This window comes from Aethalodelphis obliquidens, unplaced genomic scaffold (assembly GCF_003676395.1).
Source record: "Aethalodelphis obliquidens isolate GAN/ISIS:26980383/991018 unplaced genomic scaffold, ASM367639v1 scaffold14, whole genome shotgun sequence".
NCBI lineage: Eukaryota > Metazoa > Chordata > Mammalia > Artiodactyla > Delphinidae > Aethalodelphis > Aethalodelphis obliquidens.
Window position 1 is genome coordinate 27,654,271 of NW_020837958.1, and position 16,969 is coordinate 27,671,239.

A 16,969-nucleotide genomic window follows, 5' to 3' on the forward strand; every position below is an offset into this window, starting at 1 on the left:
GGACCGGGGCACGAACCCGTGTCCCCTGCATCGGCAGGCGGACTCTCAACCACTGCGCCACCAGGGAAGCCCTTCACAGAATTTTTGAGGATTAATTGAGATATTGTCTGTTAATGTGCTGAGCTCCTGGGAGGTGGTCAATAAAAGTCTGTTTAAAGGAAAAAGAGCCTCCTCTGTCCCTGTGAGCCTTCTGATGCAGAGTATATTTTGGGGAGAAGCAGACAGACAGCTTCAGGGAGTGTACCTACCTGACTGCACAAACTTAGGTCGGAACCCAAAGGCTGGCCATCCAGTCAGCCTGGTTGTCTGTAATAAAATGTCTGTGGCCTCCCCAGGGAGCATGAAGATTAATTAGTTCATCTTTGTAAAGTGCTTTGAAGGTGAAAAGTGCTACGTAAGTGGAATGGTTGAATTGTTATTGGAAATGTAATCATGGTAGCACCATATTCTGGCAGTCTTGCCTGTCTTGGACATCAATAATCAATAGCAGAGGAGGTTCTAAGATGTTTTACTTGATAAGAAAGGATTCACGGTGGGGTTTGTGATAACATAATTCTTTCTGTAGTCTTGCAGTTAGCAACTTGCCAGTTCTTCTCAGCAGAGGAATGCTAGGATCCTTTAAGAAGTAACAGTCTCATCCTCTGGCTTCTTGGGAATCTCTCTGCTAAGGCAGTCTGGTTGTAAATCCCAGCCAGCTCAAGCAGAGGGACAGTTTGCCAGCTTGGGATGCTTTGTGGGTCCTGGGCGCATGAGCTTTTTGGGGGGCTAATCCTACAGAAGTGAAGTAAGTGTGTTTATGCAGTGATTTGGGCCAGTGTGATTAACCAATACAGAGTGGTACCATGAGCTAGTAGAAGGAGTGTGGCTTAACTGTGTGACCCTGGGCTGGTCACTCCTTTGAACCTTAATTTTCCCACCTGTTAAATGGGATCCTAGTAGTTGATGAGTACAGTAGTAAAGGTAGATCAGAGGAGGGAGGGTTTCACCCATTCTGTGGAGAATTAAGAAGTCAAGAAAGGTTTTGCAAAACTGGTGGTCCATGAGCTGGACTCTGAAGGTTGAGCCATAGTTTATCAAATGAATGATATAAGGAAAGGGCATCCATGGCAAAAGGAATAGCACTTGTGAGGCCATGAAATAACACATCTGAATGGACCCTCTCCCTGTTCTTGTAATATATATGGTACCCCATGGGTTGCACAGACTTTGTTCCCTCTTTGAGGAAGCCTGGAAGAACTTCTTGGTGTCTATTTTGGTGTCCGTGAGCAGATTGATCCTGAGAACTGTATCCCTGCAGAGCCCTGTACCCCTTCAAAATTCTGACATTTCCCCTATGAGTCTCTGGTTGTTTTTTAACTGACACTATAAACCATATGTTGAATGTGGGACCAGATGAAGCTTTGATACTAAACACAGAGTATGTAGTAGATTTGTCTAGAATTTAATATGCATTACTTGGTGTTTTGTCTCTTAAGCAAAGTTTCTCTTTGTTAAAATAAACATGTATAAAGAATTTATACGGCGCACATGGTTATGCATATTTATTGCAGAGAATCTGTTAATAATCTATGCCTCATCAGATTTTGCATTTCTGTTGAAATAACAAATGTGGCACTTGGTACAGCTGAATAAGTTTGGTGACTTCTCTCTTATCTGGGAGAAAAAAGGCCATTTCTTTTTTTCAAACTTCGTTTTCTTCATTCGTCTTTAGCACTGGCCAGCTTCCCAGATGGTGCATCTGGGGGACTGAATGCTTTTCTGGCTGTAAATGATTTTGTCTTTTTTTTTCCTTCTCTCACTCCCTTCCCTCTAGCACACATAGGCACTCACCTTGGGACTATTAGAATTGCTCCTGTGGGTAAGAGCATAGACTCTGAAAGGTCCTCGATGTTACATGGAGGGAAAAACACATGAAACTGGCCATTAATTGAACTCAGAGTAAGGCCCTGAGAGACTGTGGCCTGGGGCAAGTCCGGAGCCTGGGGAACCTCAAGGTGGCTGACAGAGGGCTCTGGATTGGGTGAGAGGGAGGGGAGCCTGAGAACAGACATCCTCTGTCCCTGCAAAGTACAAGGAGGGTGTGGGGGAGGGGAGAGGGTGCATAGGCCATACAATGCCCTTGAGGTGTTCTCTGTGGCCATGTCCATATCTGTTAAAATGCAGGAACCCAACCCGTAGAAGTAGCCTCTGTTGGAATCCAACTTTGACACTCAGCCCTTGTTTGATCTTGGTTAAGTCATACATCTCACCTCTCTGAACTTCAGTTCCCACATCTATAAACACGTGAATATGCACACTTTCTTTACAGGAAGATAGGAAGGCTCCTGCTACATAGTAGTTGGTACCAAAATTAATGATCATACTTTCTCTTGTAATTCTTCGCTTACCCATGAGAGCACAGCTGTGGAATATAGCCTTAATTCAAATAATTTTTTTTTCTTTTTTTAGAAACTGGCAAGGTGTTTACCTGGGGCCGAGCAGACTACGGTCAACTGGGGAGGACATTGGAGTCTCATGAAGGCTGGAAACCAAAGAAGCAGGATCCATCCATCCGCTGCTCCAGGCCATCAAAGAGCACACCTTCCTCTCTGCATTGCTTAACGGGAGCAACTGAGGTAGGAAGTGATCTCTTTCCGCAGAGGTGATGCGTTTCTTTTCCTTATCTTTCAGGGGAGCATTCACTGAGAGCCTACCTGTGTGCTTATAGTTTAGGCCTTATAGTGGGTTCCATGCAAAAGCCTGAAGGGGTCCTTGCTTCAAGTTGCTTGGGTTTAATATGGTAGAAAAGGCAGTAACCTGGATACCTGTGCCGCAGGGCAGACTGTGTGTGACTCCTTCAAAGGTTCCAGGGGCTCTGGATCCACTTCAGAGAGTGAGAGATGAGTTCAGGGTACAGGACTGGGTTCGGCTTTGTGGAGGACACGGCTTTGAGCTGTGCCTTGGAGGATGGGGAGACTTGAGCAGGCACTGTGAGAGAGAGGAGGACTTTCCAGTGGGCACAGCAGCTGGAGCAAAGTCACGGGAGTGGGAAAGGGAAGAAAGTGTTTGGGGAGCACTGGTAGTTCTGTCTGGCTGGAGCACGGTGTGTCTGTGGGGCTGAATAAGAAGTAATATCAGAAGGTTGGAACCTGATCAGAGGGGCCGTTAATACTAAGCTGAGTATTTTGCTCTTTTGTTTATACTTCCCAGTATAGAAAACATGGTAGTTCAGTTGTTTATTCAAGCCCCTTTAGTTCCCTGAAATGTCTTGAATTTCTGTATTTAAGGCAGGAGTCTTAATTTCTCCAGGGTATGTGTTTCTGTTACTAAATTTTACTTTACTGCTGTCCTTAAAAAAAAAAAGAAAGGGCTAGGTTTTTGAGAAGAATGGGGATGGCCACTCAGGAAATGTGCCTCTGAACCCAAGTTGGCTTAATGAAGGAATTCAGTCTTCATTCAGTCTGTCAAAAAAAAATTAGAGCTTCCCTGGTGGCGCAGTGGTTGAGAGTCCGCCTGCCGATGCAGGGAACACGGGTTCGTGCCCTGGTCCAGGAAGATCCCACATGCCGCGGAGCGGCTGGGCCCGTGAGCCATGGCCGCTGGGCCTGCGCGTCCGGAGCCTGTGCTCCGCAATGGGAGAGGCCACAACAGTGAGAGGCCCGCGTACCGCAAAAAAAAAAAAAAAAAAAAAAATTAATAAACTAGTGAGACTTCTGTAATTAGCATCAGACTAATTACAACCCTCTCCATACCTAGAGGGCTTCCCTTCCCCTGGGGCCTGCCTGGCCTCCTCCTTCCGGGTATGTAGGACGGTTCTCAATTTCTGCCTTACATCCCAGCCCTGGTCCTCCTGGGCCTTTCCTTGGTGCTGGGTTGAGTCTGTCAGTCTGTCTGTCTCTTTTTCTTTAATTGTAAAGGCACTGAACAACACCACAAGGACAATTTAGACATGGTAATACTAGTAATAAAACCACCCATAATCTTACCACCCTAACACAACTATGTTCCTTTTCTGCGTATACACATGTACATACTTTACAAAGTTATAGTGGTGGCATTTATAATGTTTTCTATTCAGTGGTAATTTATCACAAATGCTTTGCTTTGTTTTGTCTTGGTCTTTAAAGCTCATTTAAAATGGCTGTATAATATATGATTTGGAGATTCTGGGATTTTCCAAGTCATTCTGTGAATGTTGGACATTTAGATCATTACCCTTTTTTTTGGTCACTATAGTGAACTCTGCAGTGAATACCCTGTTGAACTGTTTCTTTAAGGCAAAATCTTGGGAATGAAATTGCAGGGGCAAAGGCCATGAGCATCTTCATGGCTTTTGCTGTATTTCTCTAGATTCTGTTTGAAAGAAGTTGACTCCAGTGAAAGAGGGAATGCAGTACTTAAGCTAGTGCTGTCTGCTTAGTGAGGGAAGGTGCTGAGAGCTTGATACATGGTGCTTTAGACTCTTTAGCTTTCCTTTTCTTTCCCAGAACACTTAAGACTTTGTGGTCAGGTAGCACAGCAGGGGCATAGAGGCTTCATGGGTTTTTCTGAGTCTCTGGTTTTATTGGTAAGATGAGGGTAATAATACCTACCACAGAAGGTCATCGATGAGGATTACATGCCAAGTTCTTGGCATTCTCTAGGCACTCAGTAACTCTTGGGTCCTTTCTCTTCTTCCCTTTGGAACCTTTGAATGCTGTGTGGTAGCCGCGCTGTGCAGCGCTGTAACAGACATGGCCAGTGTAAGCATATAGCCAAAGAGCCTCATATTGATGCGACTTAAATTATTTAGCTTCTTGGCAGGGCAATGGGAGGAGTCGGCTTGAGCCCCGAGCCCTATGGCAGCTTCATTTTCGTGCTCCCCTCCATCTGTGCTCTGGTCTCTGGGGAGCTGGTGCTCATGTGTGTTCTCACTGGTCTCACTGCAGGTTCAGACCCCAGGCTGTCTCCTGCTGGTAGATTGGGTCTGGGAATTCTCTCTGCTGTTCATGTCCCGGTCTGGCCTGTCAGGCATCTATTTGCTGGAGGGCCAGAGCTATAAGCTGCTAGGGGTGCGTTCACCTTGGAAAAGACAAGAGCTGTGCTAAACTGTGTGATACCCTGGCAGGAGCTTGGCCAGGGAGGTGCACAGACACCTGGGGAGACAGGAACAGCCTTGGACTAAACTGGTAACCTGACCTTCAAGGACCTGAGTGTCCCATAGCTGGCCAGTTACCTTCTTCTATATCCAGGGATAAGCAGAGGGAGGAGTGAGCTGTCTGGGCTGAGGCCTCAGGTAGGATGTCTGCCCAGAAGGGTCCAGAGAGACAGCCACGTGGGAGGGGAAAGCACAGGTAGACAGAGCTGGACTGTGGTATGACCAGCCCTTCCCATGAACAAAAGAAAGAAAATAAACACAATGTTACCTGGTGGTTATTATGGTCCAGGCAGCATGCTAAATGCTTTACATATATTCTTTCCTTTTCACAATAAACTTGGGCACAGGTGTTATAATCACTGCTTTAAGAATAAGGAGACTAATGGGTAAGTCACTGGCCTTGGATCACACAGTAGGTAAACAGTGGGGCTGGGGCTTGGACTTGAGGAACTTGAAGCTCACATACTTTCTGTATGGATGAAGTAACGGTGCATATGTACCCTCACCTGCACGAAAGTTCCGGGACTCAGGGTCTCTGATTCCCTGAGAGTCTCAGTTCTTTTCTTCTGAGCCATGTCTCATCTCTAGCCTGAGAAAGACTGAGATTTTAAACCAGACGGGCCTTTGTTCAATGTTCTTACAGTGCTAAAGACTGAAGATTGTATGTTTTGTGCACTGTCAGCTTTGCCTTAGGTACTGGCCCTCTCTAGCCCCTCTTGGAAAATTCCAGGGAGAGCACCGTGGTTGGGATTACCCCCATGCGCATGTCAGGGCAGGGTGCGTGTGAACGCACTGTTTGTTTGCTCTCTGACAGCAAACATACACACCAGCGGCTTTTTGCTTTCCAAGCTCCTGGTGGGGTGCTCCCTGGCCATTTCCTGTGGAACATTGGCTCTGAAGTCCACTCAAAGATGGAAGCCTGCACTTCACAGGAAGAAGTGCCTGTACTCACTTAGTGGGTACAGTGGGGGCTCCCCTAAGATTCTGAAGCAGCTACAGCAGGGTATCTGGTGTGTTAGTGGGACCATCAGGAGGTCAACAGCCTCTGGGGGACAAGGTCTGGATTGGGGGTCAGAAGGCCTGGGTTCTAGCCATGGTTCTGCCCTGACTGGGTGAACTTGGGCAAACCCCTTTCCTCCTTACCCTTAGTTCCCCGATACGTAGCTTGAGGTTGTTAGACCAGGCAATTCCTATAAAGTTTCTCATAGATCTAAGAGTCCCTTCCATCTCTGATTCTTATTTTATGGAAACGATCACTACTTACATTTGTAATGACTCCTGCCTCTAGAGTCCCTTGGTGTCATAGCCAAAATCACTCAACCCCAAGCTGCTGGCTCAACTTTGGCAGACCTGGCAATGTTAACTAATCTAGAAGTTCCAGACTTCAGTACCACTTGAGCCTTGCTCTGCCTCTTCGCCTTGGCTCTGTTCTCTGCCCTTGTTCCTTGTCCCCAGGGCTTCCTGTTCCATCTTAGGTCACTGGGACTTAGTATGATGCTCCCACCTGGCCCTCCCAGGACTTGCAGTTTGGCTTTGACTCCTGTCCCTGTGGCTGTGACCTTATTGCCGGGAACAGGCAGACCTTGGTGACTTTACCTTCCTGGATTCTCCTCCCGCCACCGCCTCCACTGGCTCTGTGCCGGCTGTCCCACCTGTGTGCATGTCTCCTGGGTTTACCCCCTTCTTGGCTTTGGGTTCTTGTCCATTCCTTGTCAACCCAGTGAACATTGGTTGACACTTACCATACACTTGCTTTGACCACACAGTGGTGGTGGGTGGGGAAGTGGATACAAAGATAAAGAATAATCTTTGCCCTCAAAGAACCTCCACGTATGTAAATAAATTCCTTACCCTGTAGAGTGAAAAGTGCTGTTAGAGGTGTGTACGAAAGGCTAAGGGAGCAGTGAAGGTGGAATAATTTATTCTGAAGACACTAACAAAAAGAAGTGTTTGGACTGGGTTCTTAAAAATGAGTAGGAGTTTAGCAAAGGGAGAAGGACATTCCAGGCAGAGGGGACAACATGAGCTAAGGCTGTGAATCTGGATCTGCTTTTAGCTCCTGGTACAGTCGGGATGCCTGTCCCTTCCAGTGGTCCAGCCTAGTTTTGTAGTCTGGCTGCCTGTTTCACCTACCCCATCACTGCCATCCATCCTTCTGATAGGAGTATGTCTAAAGGAAAATAACTCTTGCATACGTTATCTCTTTTGATCCCAGGGTGATGCTGTGAAATAGGCCAGAATAGGAATGATTACCCTTATTTTATAATTGAGGAAACTGAGGCCCAGAGAGGCTAGCGGGGAATTAGGAGAAGACCTGAGACAAAGAGCCTTCCCGGTGTTTCTGAGAACCTTGCTCTGGGCTCAGTGTGCAGCCATGGTCCTGAGTCATGTTCCTGGTTTGAATTCTGCCCAAGTTTGGTTGAGGAGCACCAAATGCCAGGCAGGGAGCTCAGTGCACACGTGCACGTGTGTGCATACACGCAGCCATTGGAGCAACAGCAGGAAACGTGGAAATAAACTAGAGTCGAACCAGGGATTGGGTAATTGTCAAGCCCAAATGCCACCAGCCCTCATTTTGCTGCAGGACTAAAACTGTTTGTTGGAGAATCAGCCTGTGCACAGGGTCTAAGTGAAATCTGTCAGAATGAGTGGGAAAGAAGCTATTTTTAGTTTGCAGAGTCACTCACTCCGCTGTGTTAGCTGAGGTTTGAGCCAGTCCCCTACGCTTTCCACAGTGTTATTTCTGAAGGAGAAATACCACTGGAATGCTGTGTAAAACACATTAATGAACCTGGAAGTTTCCAGGGTGTCTTTGTCCTGCAGCTCCCTCGGAAGGCTGCCTTTCCTGAATGACCTTCCTCCTTTCCTATATTTAATGCATTTCTAATTTTAAGTTTGTGTCAAGACTGTGGGACTTCAGTGCCCTAAATAACACAAAAATCTACCACCAGCGATCAGCTGAGTCCGGAGGGCTCTGACAGATGAACACAACCTGAAAAAGCCTCCCCAAGTAGCTCTCTGGTAAGTATCCGCAGCATCATCGCTCTTCTCAGAGGGGCAGTAGGTCTCTGAGACCATGGCGGCCAGGCTGCCCAAACCTTCCAGGTGTAGTGGTTTCAGAGGCCTCCTCAAATGGGGTAGCAGTGTTCATCCAAACACGGTTTTGCTGGAGATTAGAGAAGCTAGCACATCTGTGCTGTAGCTGCTGACCTAACGGGGAGAAAAACACAAAACAAACCTCAAAGCAGGGGACTGGGTTTGTCCGTGTGAACACTCAGGAGAGAGAAAGAGCCACCAGCCAGGGCTGTTTTGTTTGAAAGAGATGGTAAAGCATCTGATACAGAAGCATTTATTTACTACCTGCTGTTTTCTTTTATTTGTATTTATCATCTCTTCTCACTGAAATATAATATCCAGGAGGGCACGGGCCCTCGTCATCTTGTTCAAAGCTGTGTTCCCAGTGTCTGGAATAGCTCCCGGCACCTCATAGGTGCTTAGTGGATGTTTACTGACTGAGCACATGAGAAGGAGGTGGTCTCAGAGGGTGAGACCCTTTACAGCTCCTCTTCTCTCTCTCTGTCGCTGTAGTCTGTGCCTCTCAATCCCAGGCCAGTTCCAGAATAGGCATTTCCATGTTCTCAGGCATTTGGGCATCAAATGTCATGCAGAGCCAGAGGACAGGCACCGACGCTGCAATGTGCCCGAACAACCCGGAAGTTTCTTACGAAGTCTGTTGATGGTGAGGCTTCTAGTCCTTTAGTGCTTTCCAATTTACCAAGTGCTTTCACGCCTATTCATCTTCACTTTTTCTTCTTTTATCTGGAAAATGCTTATGTGTGCCCGTCTGTCCGAGCACAACATTCGCCGAATGTGGGGAGCAGAGAAGAGTGGGATGGATCCTGTCTTAGGAGCTTGTGAGCTGGTGGCAGAACTAAGATAAGTTCATTGCAGGACAAGCAGAATGTGACAGAGGCTGTGAGAGAGTCTGACATTGAAACCATGTTGATCCCATCCCTTCCCCTATCCTTGGGGACCTTTTCTTTCTTGCACTTTTAGTCCCTATGGTTCTGTTGGACTCTGCAGGGTTGGGCTCAGGGTGGTTGCGGTGGAGGTGGTGACTGGAAAGCCTTCCTGAGTTGGAAGCTTTGACATTAAATTAGTTCTCAAGGGAGCTAATGTGAAGTAACAAGGCAATCTTGGCAAGAACTTGCATTGAGAGGAAAGCAGAGGAAGAGCAGCCAGATAGAGACTGAGTATTGACAAGAGAGGGAGAAAGCAAGCCAGGAGCTGCAGTGTCGCAGAAGCCAAGGGGATTTCAGCAGGGAGGTCAGGGAGCTTGGAGACTGAGACAAGACCACTGGCCTTGGTGTTGGGGAGGGGTGGTGACGCTTCTGAGAGCAGCTTCGAAGGACATGGGGTGAATGAAAGGGTGAGGAGAAATACAGGCTGCAGGTGCAAACAACAGAATCGAGAGATTCGGTGGTCAAAGGAGGGTGGGGACGAGCTCAGGAACTCGAAAGAAGAGCTTGGTTCAAGTTAGTTTTGTAAGTTCGGGGAACCTGAGGTGGGTCAGAAGGCTGAAAGCAAGGATTAGAGAGAGGGAAAGAAAGAGAGAGAAAGCTTCTGAGGACAGATGCAAGAGAGAGGCAGGATGGCTGGAGCAAGGCCTCCAAGGAGATGAGGGAGAGGAGGGAAATCACCGTGAAGGGGTTAGTTCTGACAAGAAGGAAGGATCCTTTTCTTTCAGGACAGGAGTAAAGAGAAAAGGGGATATGGGAAGATGGAAGCTTCCAGGTGGAGAAGAGCAATTCTTTCATTGAAGTGTGTGTACCCTTTGTCGTCATGTTTTATGTTAGTTTTATTTATTTATTCAGTAAATGTTTACTGCATCCTACTGTGGGCAGCACCGTACAGTGTGCCAAGAATTCACAACAAAAAGACAGAGTTGCTGCCCAATGCTGGAATACCGTGTTTATTAGTAATACAGTACTTATTAACATGTCCGTCTCTAAATCAAACCTAGAGTCTTTTGAAGGCCCACACTGTCTTATTTATCTTTGTATAATTAGGGCCAGGCTCGGTACAAAGTAAATGGTCAGCAGAAGTGTGCTGAAACCATGTGAGAGCGCCTGTTGGGTGGCTTAAATCTTCCTGCTTAGATTGAAAGACAAATTGTCTGCCTGCGTGTTGAGGTTACTGCAGGGAGGCCTCCATGGAGGGGCTAGTTTACTTTACTCTGTAGTGGGTGCATCCAGCACAATCTGGTAACTGCCTGGAAACGGGAGAAGAAATATTCCATTACTGGCTCTGATCCCTGAGTGGTGGGTAGAGCAGATGTTGCTGCCCTTATTCTATGGAGGTTCAAAGAGAAAGCTGTCATGAGCTTAAGGTTATATACTACATGGCAGAACAGGGACTTGAATCTGGCTCTCAGAGCCCTCCTTCTTCTCATAGCTAACCCTGTGCACCAACAGCTTCCTCTCTGGACAGTTCTGATCAGAATGTGGCCCTGGGCCCTGGCTTTGGCTATCACTGCATGGTAGTTGGGTCTGACGGAGACCTGGTAGCACTCTCCAGACTCGTAATCTGGGTCACTGTCTTATGAGGAAAAGCAGAAAGGAAAGGACTGGTGTCAGTGAGGACTGGGACAGAGACATTAACTCATGATTGTGGTAAACCCTAGTGCTTGCTAGAGTTGGAGGTGTGATGGACAGAGGCTTGAATGTGGAGTGAGACCAGGGTTGGAATTTCTGCTCTGTCACCGACAACTCATATGACTTTGGGCCAGTCAAAACCTCTCCAAGCCTTAGTTTTCTCGTCTACAAAATGGGAGTAATAATATCTGCTTTACGTTGCCTACAGAGCTATTGAAAGATGCAAATAAGCTACAAAAGGGCTTTTATAAACTCTAAAGGGCTGTACAAAAGAGTTACTGTTGGGTTCATGACAAGTGAGCCCCTCTATGCTTCAGACACAGGTTTTATTATAAGTCTGAATCAGAGCTGCTCTTCTGTCTTAATCACTTGAGATCTTAGGAGCTACAAAGAACTGTCCTGGATTTTGTGGTAAATACTTCTTAAAATCAGAACCAGTGAAAATGTCGGAGGCCAGGTGCTTGGTAACCCACAGCCAATCTCCATGCAGGGCCGGGGAGGGTGAATTCCTGTCTTTTGAGGTAGCCATCAGCATCAACAGCAAGGATGTCTCCGGTGCTTCCTCTCAGCGGCAGAGGAAATTCATCAGCGCTGATTTAAACTCCAGTGACCTCGTGTGTCACCACCATGCTCTGCAGCATTACGACTGCCCCAGGCCGTGCCCGGGGTCACCCTGGAGTTGACCAGCTGTCTTTTGTTGGCTTTGACCTTGAAAACAGGGCTGTCCCAGGGTGAAAGTAAATCATGCCAAGGTTTAGAGTGAAAACAGAAGCCAACAGAGGCTTCAAAGGAGGCTGCAGTGGTTTGATGAGAGAAATACAAGGTCTGTGAAGGCTGAGTGAGCTCTAAGTGAATCGATTGGCCAGGGCACTAAAACTACGTCCATCTACACCACTGTTCCTCTAGCTTGGACCCCCATTATCTATTGCCTAGTGACAGTGACCACCCCTTAGTTGAGAACCCCTTGTCTCTAGTTTGTGCACCTTCTAGGTGCCCCCACCCAGCTGCCAAAATGATGTACTAAAATATAAATCTGATCATATTATGCTCTTATTTTAAAAAAAAGATTTTAAAAAATATGGAGGGAGGTGGGAGAGGGATGGATTGGGAGTTTGGGATTAGCAGATGCAAACTGGTATGTATAAGATTGATAAACAACAAGGTCCTACTATATAGCACAGGAACTATATTCAATACTCTATGATAAGCCATAATGGAAAAGAATATGAAAGAGAATGTATATATGTATAACTGAGTCACTTTGCTGTAAGCAGTAATTAACAACATTGTAAATCAACTATACTTCAATTGAAAAATAAAGAAAATACAGGAAGCATTTATTCCCACAATAAACACTTATTGGAAAGGTACTATATGGAAGAAACTTAGCTGAGCCTTCTGGAAATAGAGGAGAATAAGACCCAACCTCTGCCCTCAAGAGGTAGGAGAAACACACAATCCCTAATCTCCACAGCTAGTTGTGCAAAGAATGCGGTTATTAGAGTGTGACTGTAGGCCTTGTTCATCACTGTGTCTCCATCACCTTAATTAGTGCCCAGCACACAGTAGGTACTCAACAAATAATTATTATATGGATGAATGTATACCTTTGCTTTTTGGCCTCCCATCTAGGATGATGTCTATAATCTCGGGCTTGTCATAAAAAGCTCTTCTTGATACCGCCCCTGTCAATATCCAGCCTCACCTTCTACCAGTCTCTCCCTTGCACCTTGCAATACATCTGTGTCAAACCAACGAAATCGTCACGTTGTTTGATACTTCCGGGTCTTTGATTCTTCTGGTTCTTCTGCTTTCCTTTGCCCTTGGCTGCTTGGACAACTACTCCCCGCCCCCCCCCAACAATGGATAACAAGGACGATGTCTTATATTCATCTCAGTATTCCTGCCATTCAGCCTAACAGACCTGCCTCTTCTTTCTTTCTCAGTTTTTCTTTGCTTGGTGCCGTTACCCCACTTCCTTGACTCTTGTTGGACTGCTGTCCCTGAAGCCCTTTTCCACCTTTCCTCAACCTCCCTTGTCCCTGAGACCTCTTGCGATTCCAGATCTGGCATTTGGTGGGCTGCTGGAGGCCTGGCTCCTTGGCTGTGATGAACCCTGGCCTTCCTTTTGCCTTTCTTAAATGCTTTCTCCCTCCCAGACAGACAGCTGGACCTCTCTTCCAGTTCCACTAGCATAGGAACCCTACCCTGAGCAGAGCCTGGATTTTGCCAGTCTCATTGCCCGGGGCCTGGACTCTGTGTTCTGGACCCCTGGTCACTGTTCAGGACCTTGTTCTGAATTCCCCAGTAGAGTGCCAAGTGTTTGATTCCAAGGATTATTGCTGCTCAGAGCTTCCTGCTTGGAGGCCTTCTTTGATATTGGCAAGGGCCTGAATCAAGCCTCTCTCTGCCAGACCCCTTTGGGTACGTTATATTGAATGGCTGCCTTAGGAACCAAGCCTGTAGTCACCCCTCTTCCCCAAAGGTAATCCCATCCAGTTCCAGCCTCTTCTTGGCCTGCAGTGTCCTGAGCCTCTGAGGCCTTGGCTGGTAGGCACCCCACGAGGTAGATAAAGAGAAAACATTGCTCTTGTCACTTCCAAGGAAGCAAACCAGGCCATGCTTTTGGCATGTAACCTTCAGAACCCGAAGACCCCAGGCCGTTTGGTAGTGGGACCACCAAATTATGACTAGAAGGAAGAAGTTAGTCTTTGTATGATTGTGTAATTCCCTTCTGTGATGTAGTGGTTCTCTCTGTGGGAACGCTGTCAGTGCTGGTGGCCACCTCCTGCATCTGCAGATTGCTCTTTGGATGAGAGCTGTTTTTACTGGATGCCTGGTGTCATCCAAGATGGGGCGTACTGGCTGTGGGTAGCAGAAATGGAAGGAATCAGAGATGTGAAGATAGCAGCTGCTATGACAATCAATCAACAGTGAAGCTTCTGGCTTTTCAGAGGGGCCAGAAATGTAAGGAGAAAGGAAAGCAAGAGGCAGCGTGGGAGCCACTAATAGATGCTGGGAGGCTGCTTGTAGCTGCCATGAGGACCTTCCATGGGCCACTTCAGGAGACTGAGCTGCCTGGGGACAACTGCTCATGGTTGCTGAACAAAATGTATGTGTTGTTGTAGCTAGCACTCCCAGGATTGAGTGAGGAAAGTTCCTCACTTTAGAATAATAATTTAGTCATTCTTGAGTATCTTCTCTGTAGTTTTATTTCCATGTGATCCTTTTTGTGTAAGTTTTTTTTTTTTTTTTTACTAGCCTGGAGCATGCACATCATTTGATGATAGAGTCTGTGTGAAGGAGCAACCAATAGAAGAAGGACTTGGGAGAATCAAGTGACTTTACATTGTCTTTTGATTCTTGGACAAACTGCTTTACTTCTCTGAACCTCTGATTTTGCAACTGTCAGATATGATACTGCTTACTAGGCTTGCCTCTGCAAGTTGTTGTCAAAATGATTATGAATATGAAAGCATTTTATAACCATGAAGCAACAAACAAATGTAAGTTAAGTTGGTTGACTTCTCTGTCATATGCAGTCTTCTGTGGGTTTTCAGGAAACTTCCATTTCTTGTAGCTCTTTGCAAATTGTTGTCAGTTATTAAAAAGCTGGAGTTTGATATGAATAATTTCCATGGTTCTTGTGTTCCTCTTTATCCATTATTACCTGTCAGTGCATTTGAGCATTGGACTTGGAAAGTGACAACAGGGAGGACATCTAGAGTCCTACAGCTTTCTGAATGGGATGTGACTGATGGTATAAATCTCCTACAGGTAAGAGCTGAGGACTTGGGAGCAGAGAGATCTAGGGGCAGTGTCAGGGAAAAGAGTTGTTGGCCAGGTTTCTTGAGTCTTTGGCAGAGCTTCTTAGAGAAGTTGAAATTTAAAGGCTGAGGGATACTGAGTTTGGTGGGTGAGAAGATCAAGGCTTTTCAGTCTTCTGAAGGATCTATAGGAAGAGGCTGGTTCCTTCTGAGATGATAAACCTGGTGATGGTATTGGCAGGCTTGGGTATGAGCACAGAGGTTGGCAATTAAGAAAGACTTGATGGGGAACATTAGGATTTTTAAGAAATAATAATAACGATAGCTCCTATTTGTTGAACATTGACTATGTACCACACATTGTGCACTGTATAAACATCACTTTCAATTCTTACCTCATTTCCATGGAGCAGGGTACATCCCCATTTTGTAGATGAGGAAACCAAAACTTGGGGAAGTAACTTGTCTGAGGACACAGCTAGGGAGTGGCAGAGATAACACAGTGGCAGTGTCCTGGACTAATGGACATCCAGGTGACTGGATGGTGGTTGTTCAGGCTGGAGGGCAAAGAGGTGACTGAGAATGGTGCTCACCACCCCCTCCTAGACATCCAGGTGGTGCCCGAAGAGGTAGAGCCTGTGACAGTTCCTTCTCCCCTCTTTGGTGTCTGGGCACAGACTAGGGGAGGTGAATGGTTTTCCTTCACCAGAAACTCCCACTTTAAAGCTGGGACAGTGAAGTGTGCCTTTGAAGAGTTGAGAAAGGATATTTTAGTTCCTCATGGTCCTTTCTTGGGCTTCTGTTTCCATTCATACTGGCAACAGGGATGAGTTTCGTAGTATCTCAATCCCAGCCCCCTTACCTGCAAATCCAAGTTGTACCACTTTACAAGGCTCAGATTAGAGCTTCCCTAGTTGATTCTACTTTGGACAACTCCAGTTGCCATTTCAAATATCAACTACTTGAGGGCAGGTACCATGTCTTGGTTGCGGTTGTATCTTTTGTGCGTGGCACAGTGCCTGTCAGAAAGCAGGTGGTTGAGATTTGTTGCAGAATTGAATGGAAACCTCTCCTCACCTGTTACTATTTGATTTTGCTCTAGCATCTGAGCACCTTGTGTGTGGTCATCTTCCAGAGGATAGCATATGGTGCTGGAGAGTGGGCACTGTATTTTAGGATTTGGGGGGAATGTCATACCCTGAAGGGCATGGGGCAAGGGGCTAGGTCACACAGCAGGCACTTGAAGAAGCCTCGGGGATTTGAGCTCCACCTACTCAGAAGCAGGCTTGGAGAGGTCTGCTGGCGGTGGGGATAGCTGTAGGTTGCTGACAGAGTTGTGATATATTCGTTCTGGAAGGAGAGGAATGGAAACAGAATGCTGACTCCTCCAGTTGTCTCAGCTTGAGGGTCATAGAAATATAAACATCTTTCTCAGTCTGCAGTGCTCCATTCCTTAGATGCCTATTTAAGGGGAAGAGCACAGAGGCAAGAAAATGGTACATTTCCCTTTGCACCCCTCAAGGTGAAATTTCTGCTACTGTTTGGGGACTTGTGGGAGCAGTTCCATAGTTACTGCTGTACAATGCATTTATCATTCTGCTCCCCTGGCACATTTTGCCAAGCTGCATAATTTCCCCGTTCTTTCCTATACTCACCAGCTCCATGATGATGATGCGTGTGGTGGCCGAAGCCTTCCCGATCGGAGTTTGCGGTGTAGTGGAAAGAGCAGTGTCTCAGCTAATAATGATAGCGGGTAGCATCCACCAAGTCCCAGTGGGGTGCCGGGGTCTCTGCTAGACGATGCTAGACATCGTCCCTTTAATCCTCGGGACAACTGAGCAGCATTGGGTTATTATTCCTCAGTTTTTAGATGCGGAGAGTGAGGCTTGGGGGTGGTCACTTGTCCAAGGCCACATGGCTAGTAAGTGAGAGAGTTGTGATTAAAATCCAGATCCTACTGCAAAGCCTATGCTGTGAAATACCAGGATTCCATTTCGAACTCGAATGTTAACTCTCTGTGGGACCTGGGGTCAGAGACTCTGCTTCCTGGGCCTCAGCTTTCCAATCTGTGTAATGACAAGCAATTCCAAGGGTTCTTCCAAAGCTCTAAGGCCACTAACATTCTGGTTTAGTTAGAACTCTTCCCTATCCAGATTTCTTTTTAGCTTTAAGATTTTTTTGTTTGTTTTGTTTCATAGTGGCAGGCTAGTTGCTATGCATTAATTCCACAGTAACAACATTAATATCAGGCAGTTAAGAGTATACATTATATAAAATAGTATGGATCAGTACTCTCCAGTAGAACTTTATATGATGATGGAAATGGTCTGTATTGGTCCAATACAGTAGCTGGTAACCACAGCTGGCTGCTGAGCGCTTGAAATGTAGTTAGTGTGACAGAGGAATTGATTTTAAATTTTATTTTATTTTAA

General features: G+C 46.4%; 1 protein-coding gene across 7 annotated transcripts in view; it reads left to right on the top strand.

Annotated features, from left to right (window-relative positions):
* Nucleotides 1–16,969, top strand: part of SERGEF (secretion regulating guanine nucleotide exchange factor) — a 218,041-nt gene that overhangs the window by 45,322 nt on the left and 155,750 nt on the right. For 6 of the 7 annotated variants that reach the window (XM_027115258.1, XM_027115262.1, XM_027115259.1 and 3 more), the window contains exon 9: nucleotides 2,449–2,615. In XM_027115258.1, coding sequence (XP_026971059.1) covers nucleotides 2,449–2,615 — 167 coding nt within the window. Of the gene's footprint in view, nucleotides 1–2,448; nucleotides 2,616–8,067; nucleotides 8,138–14,031; nucleotides 14,078–16,969 lie in introns of those variants that run through there. The other variant, XM_027115265.1, reaches the window with a different exon arrangement.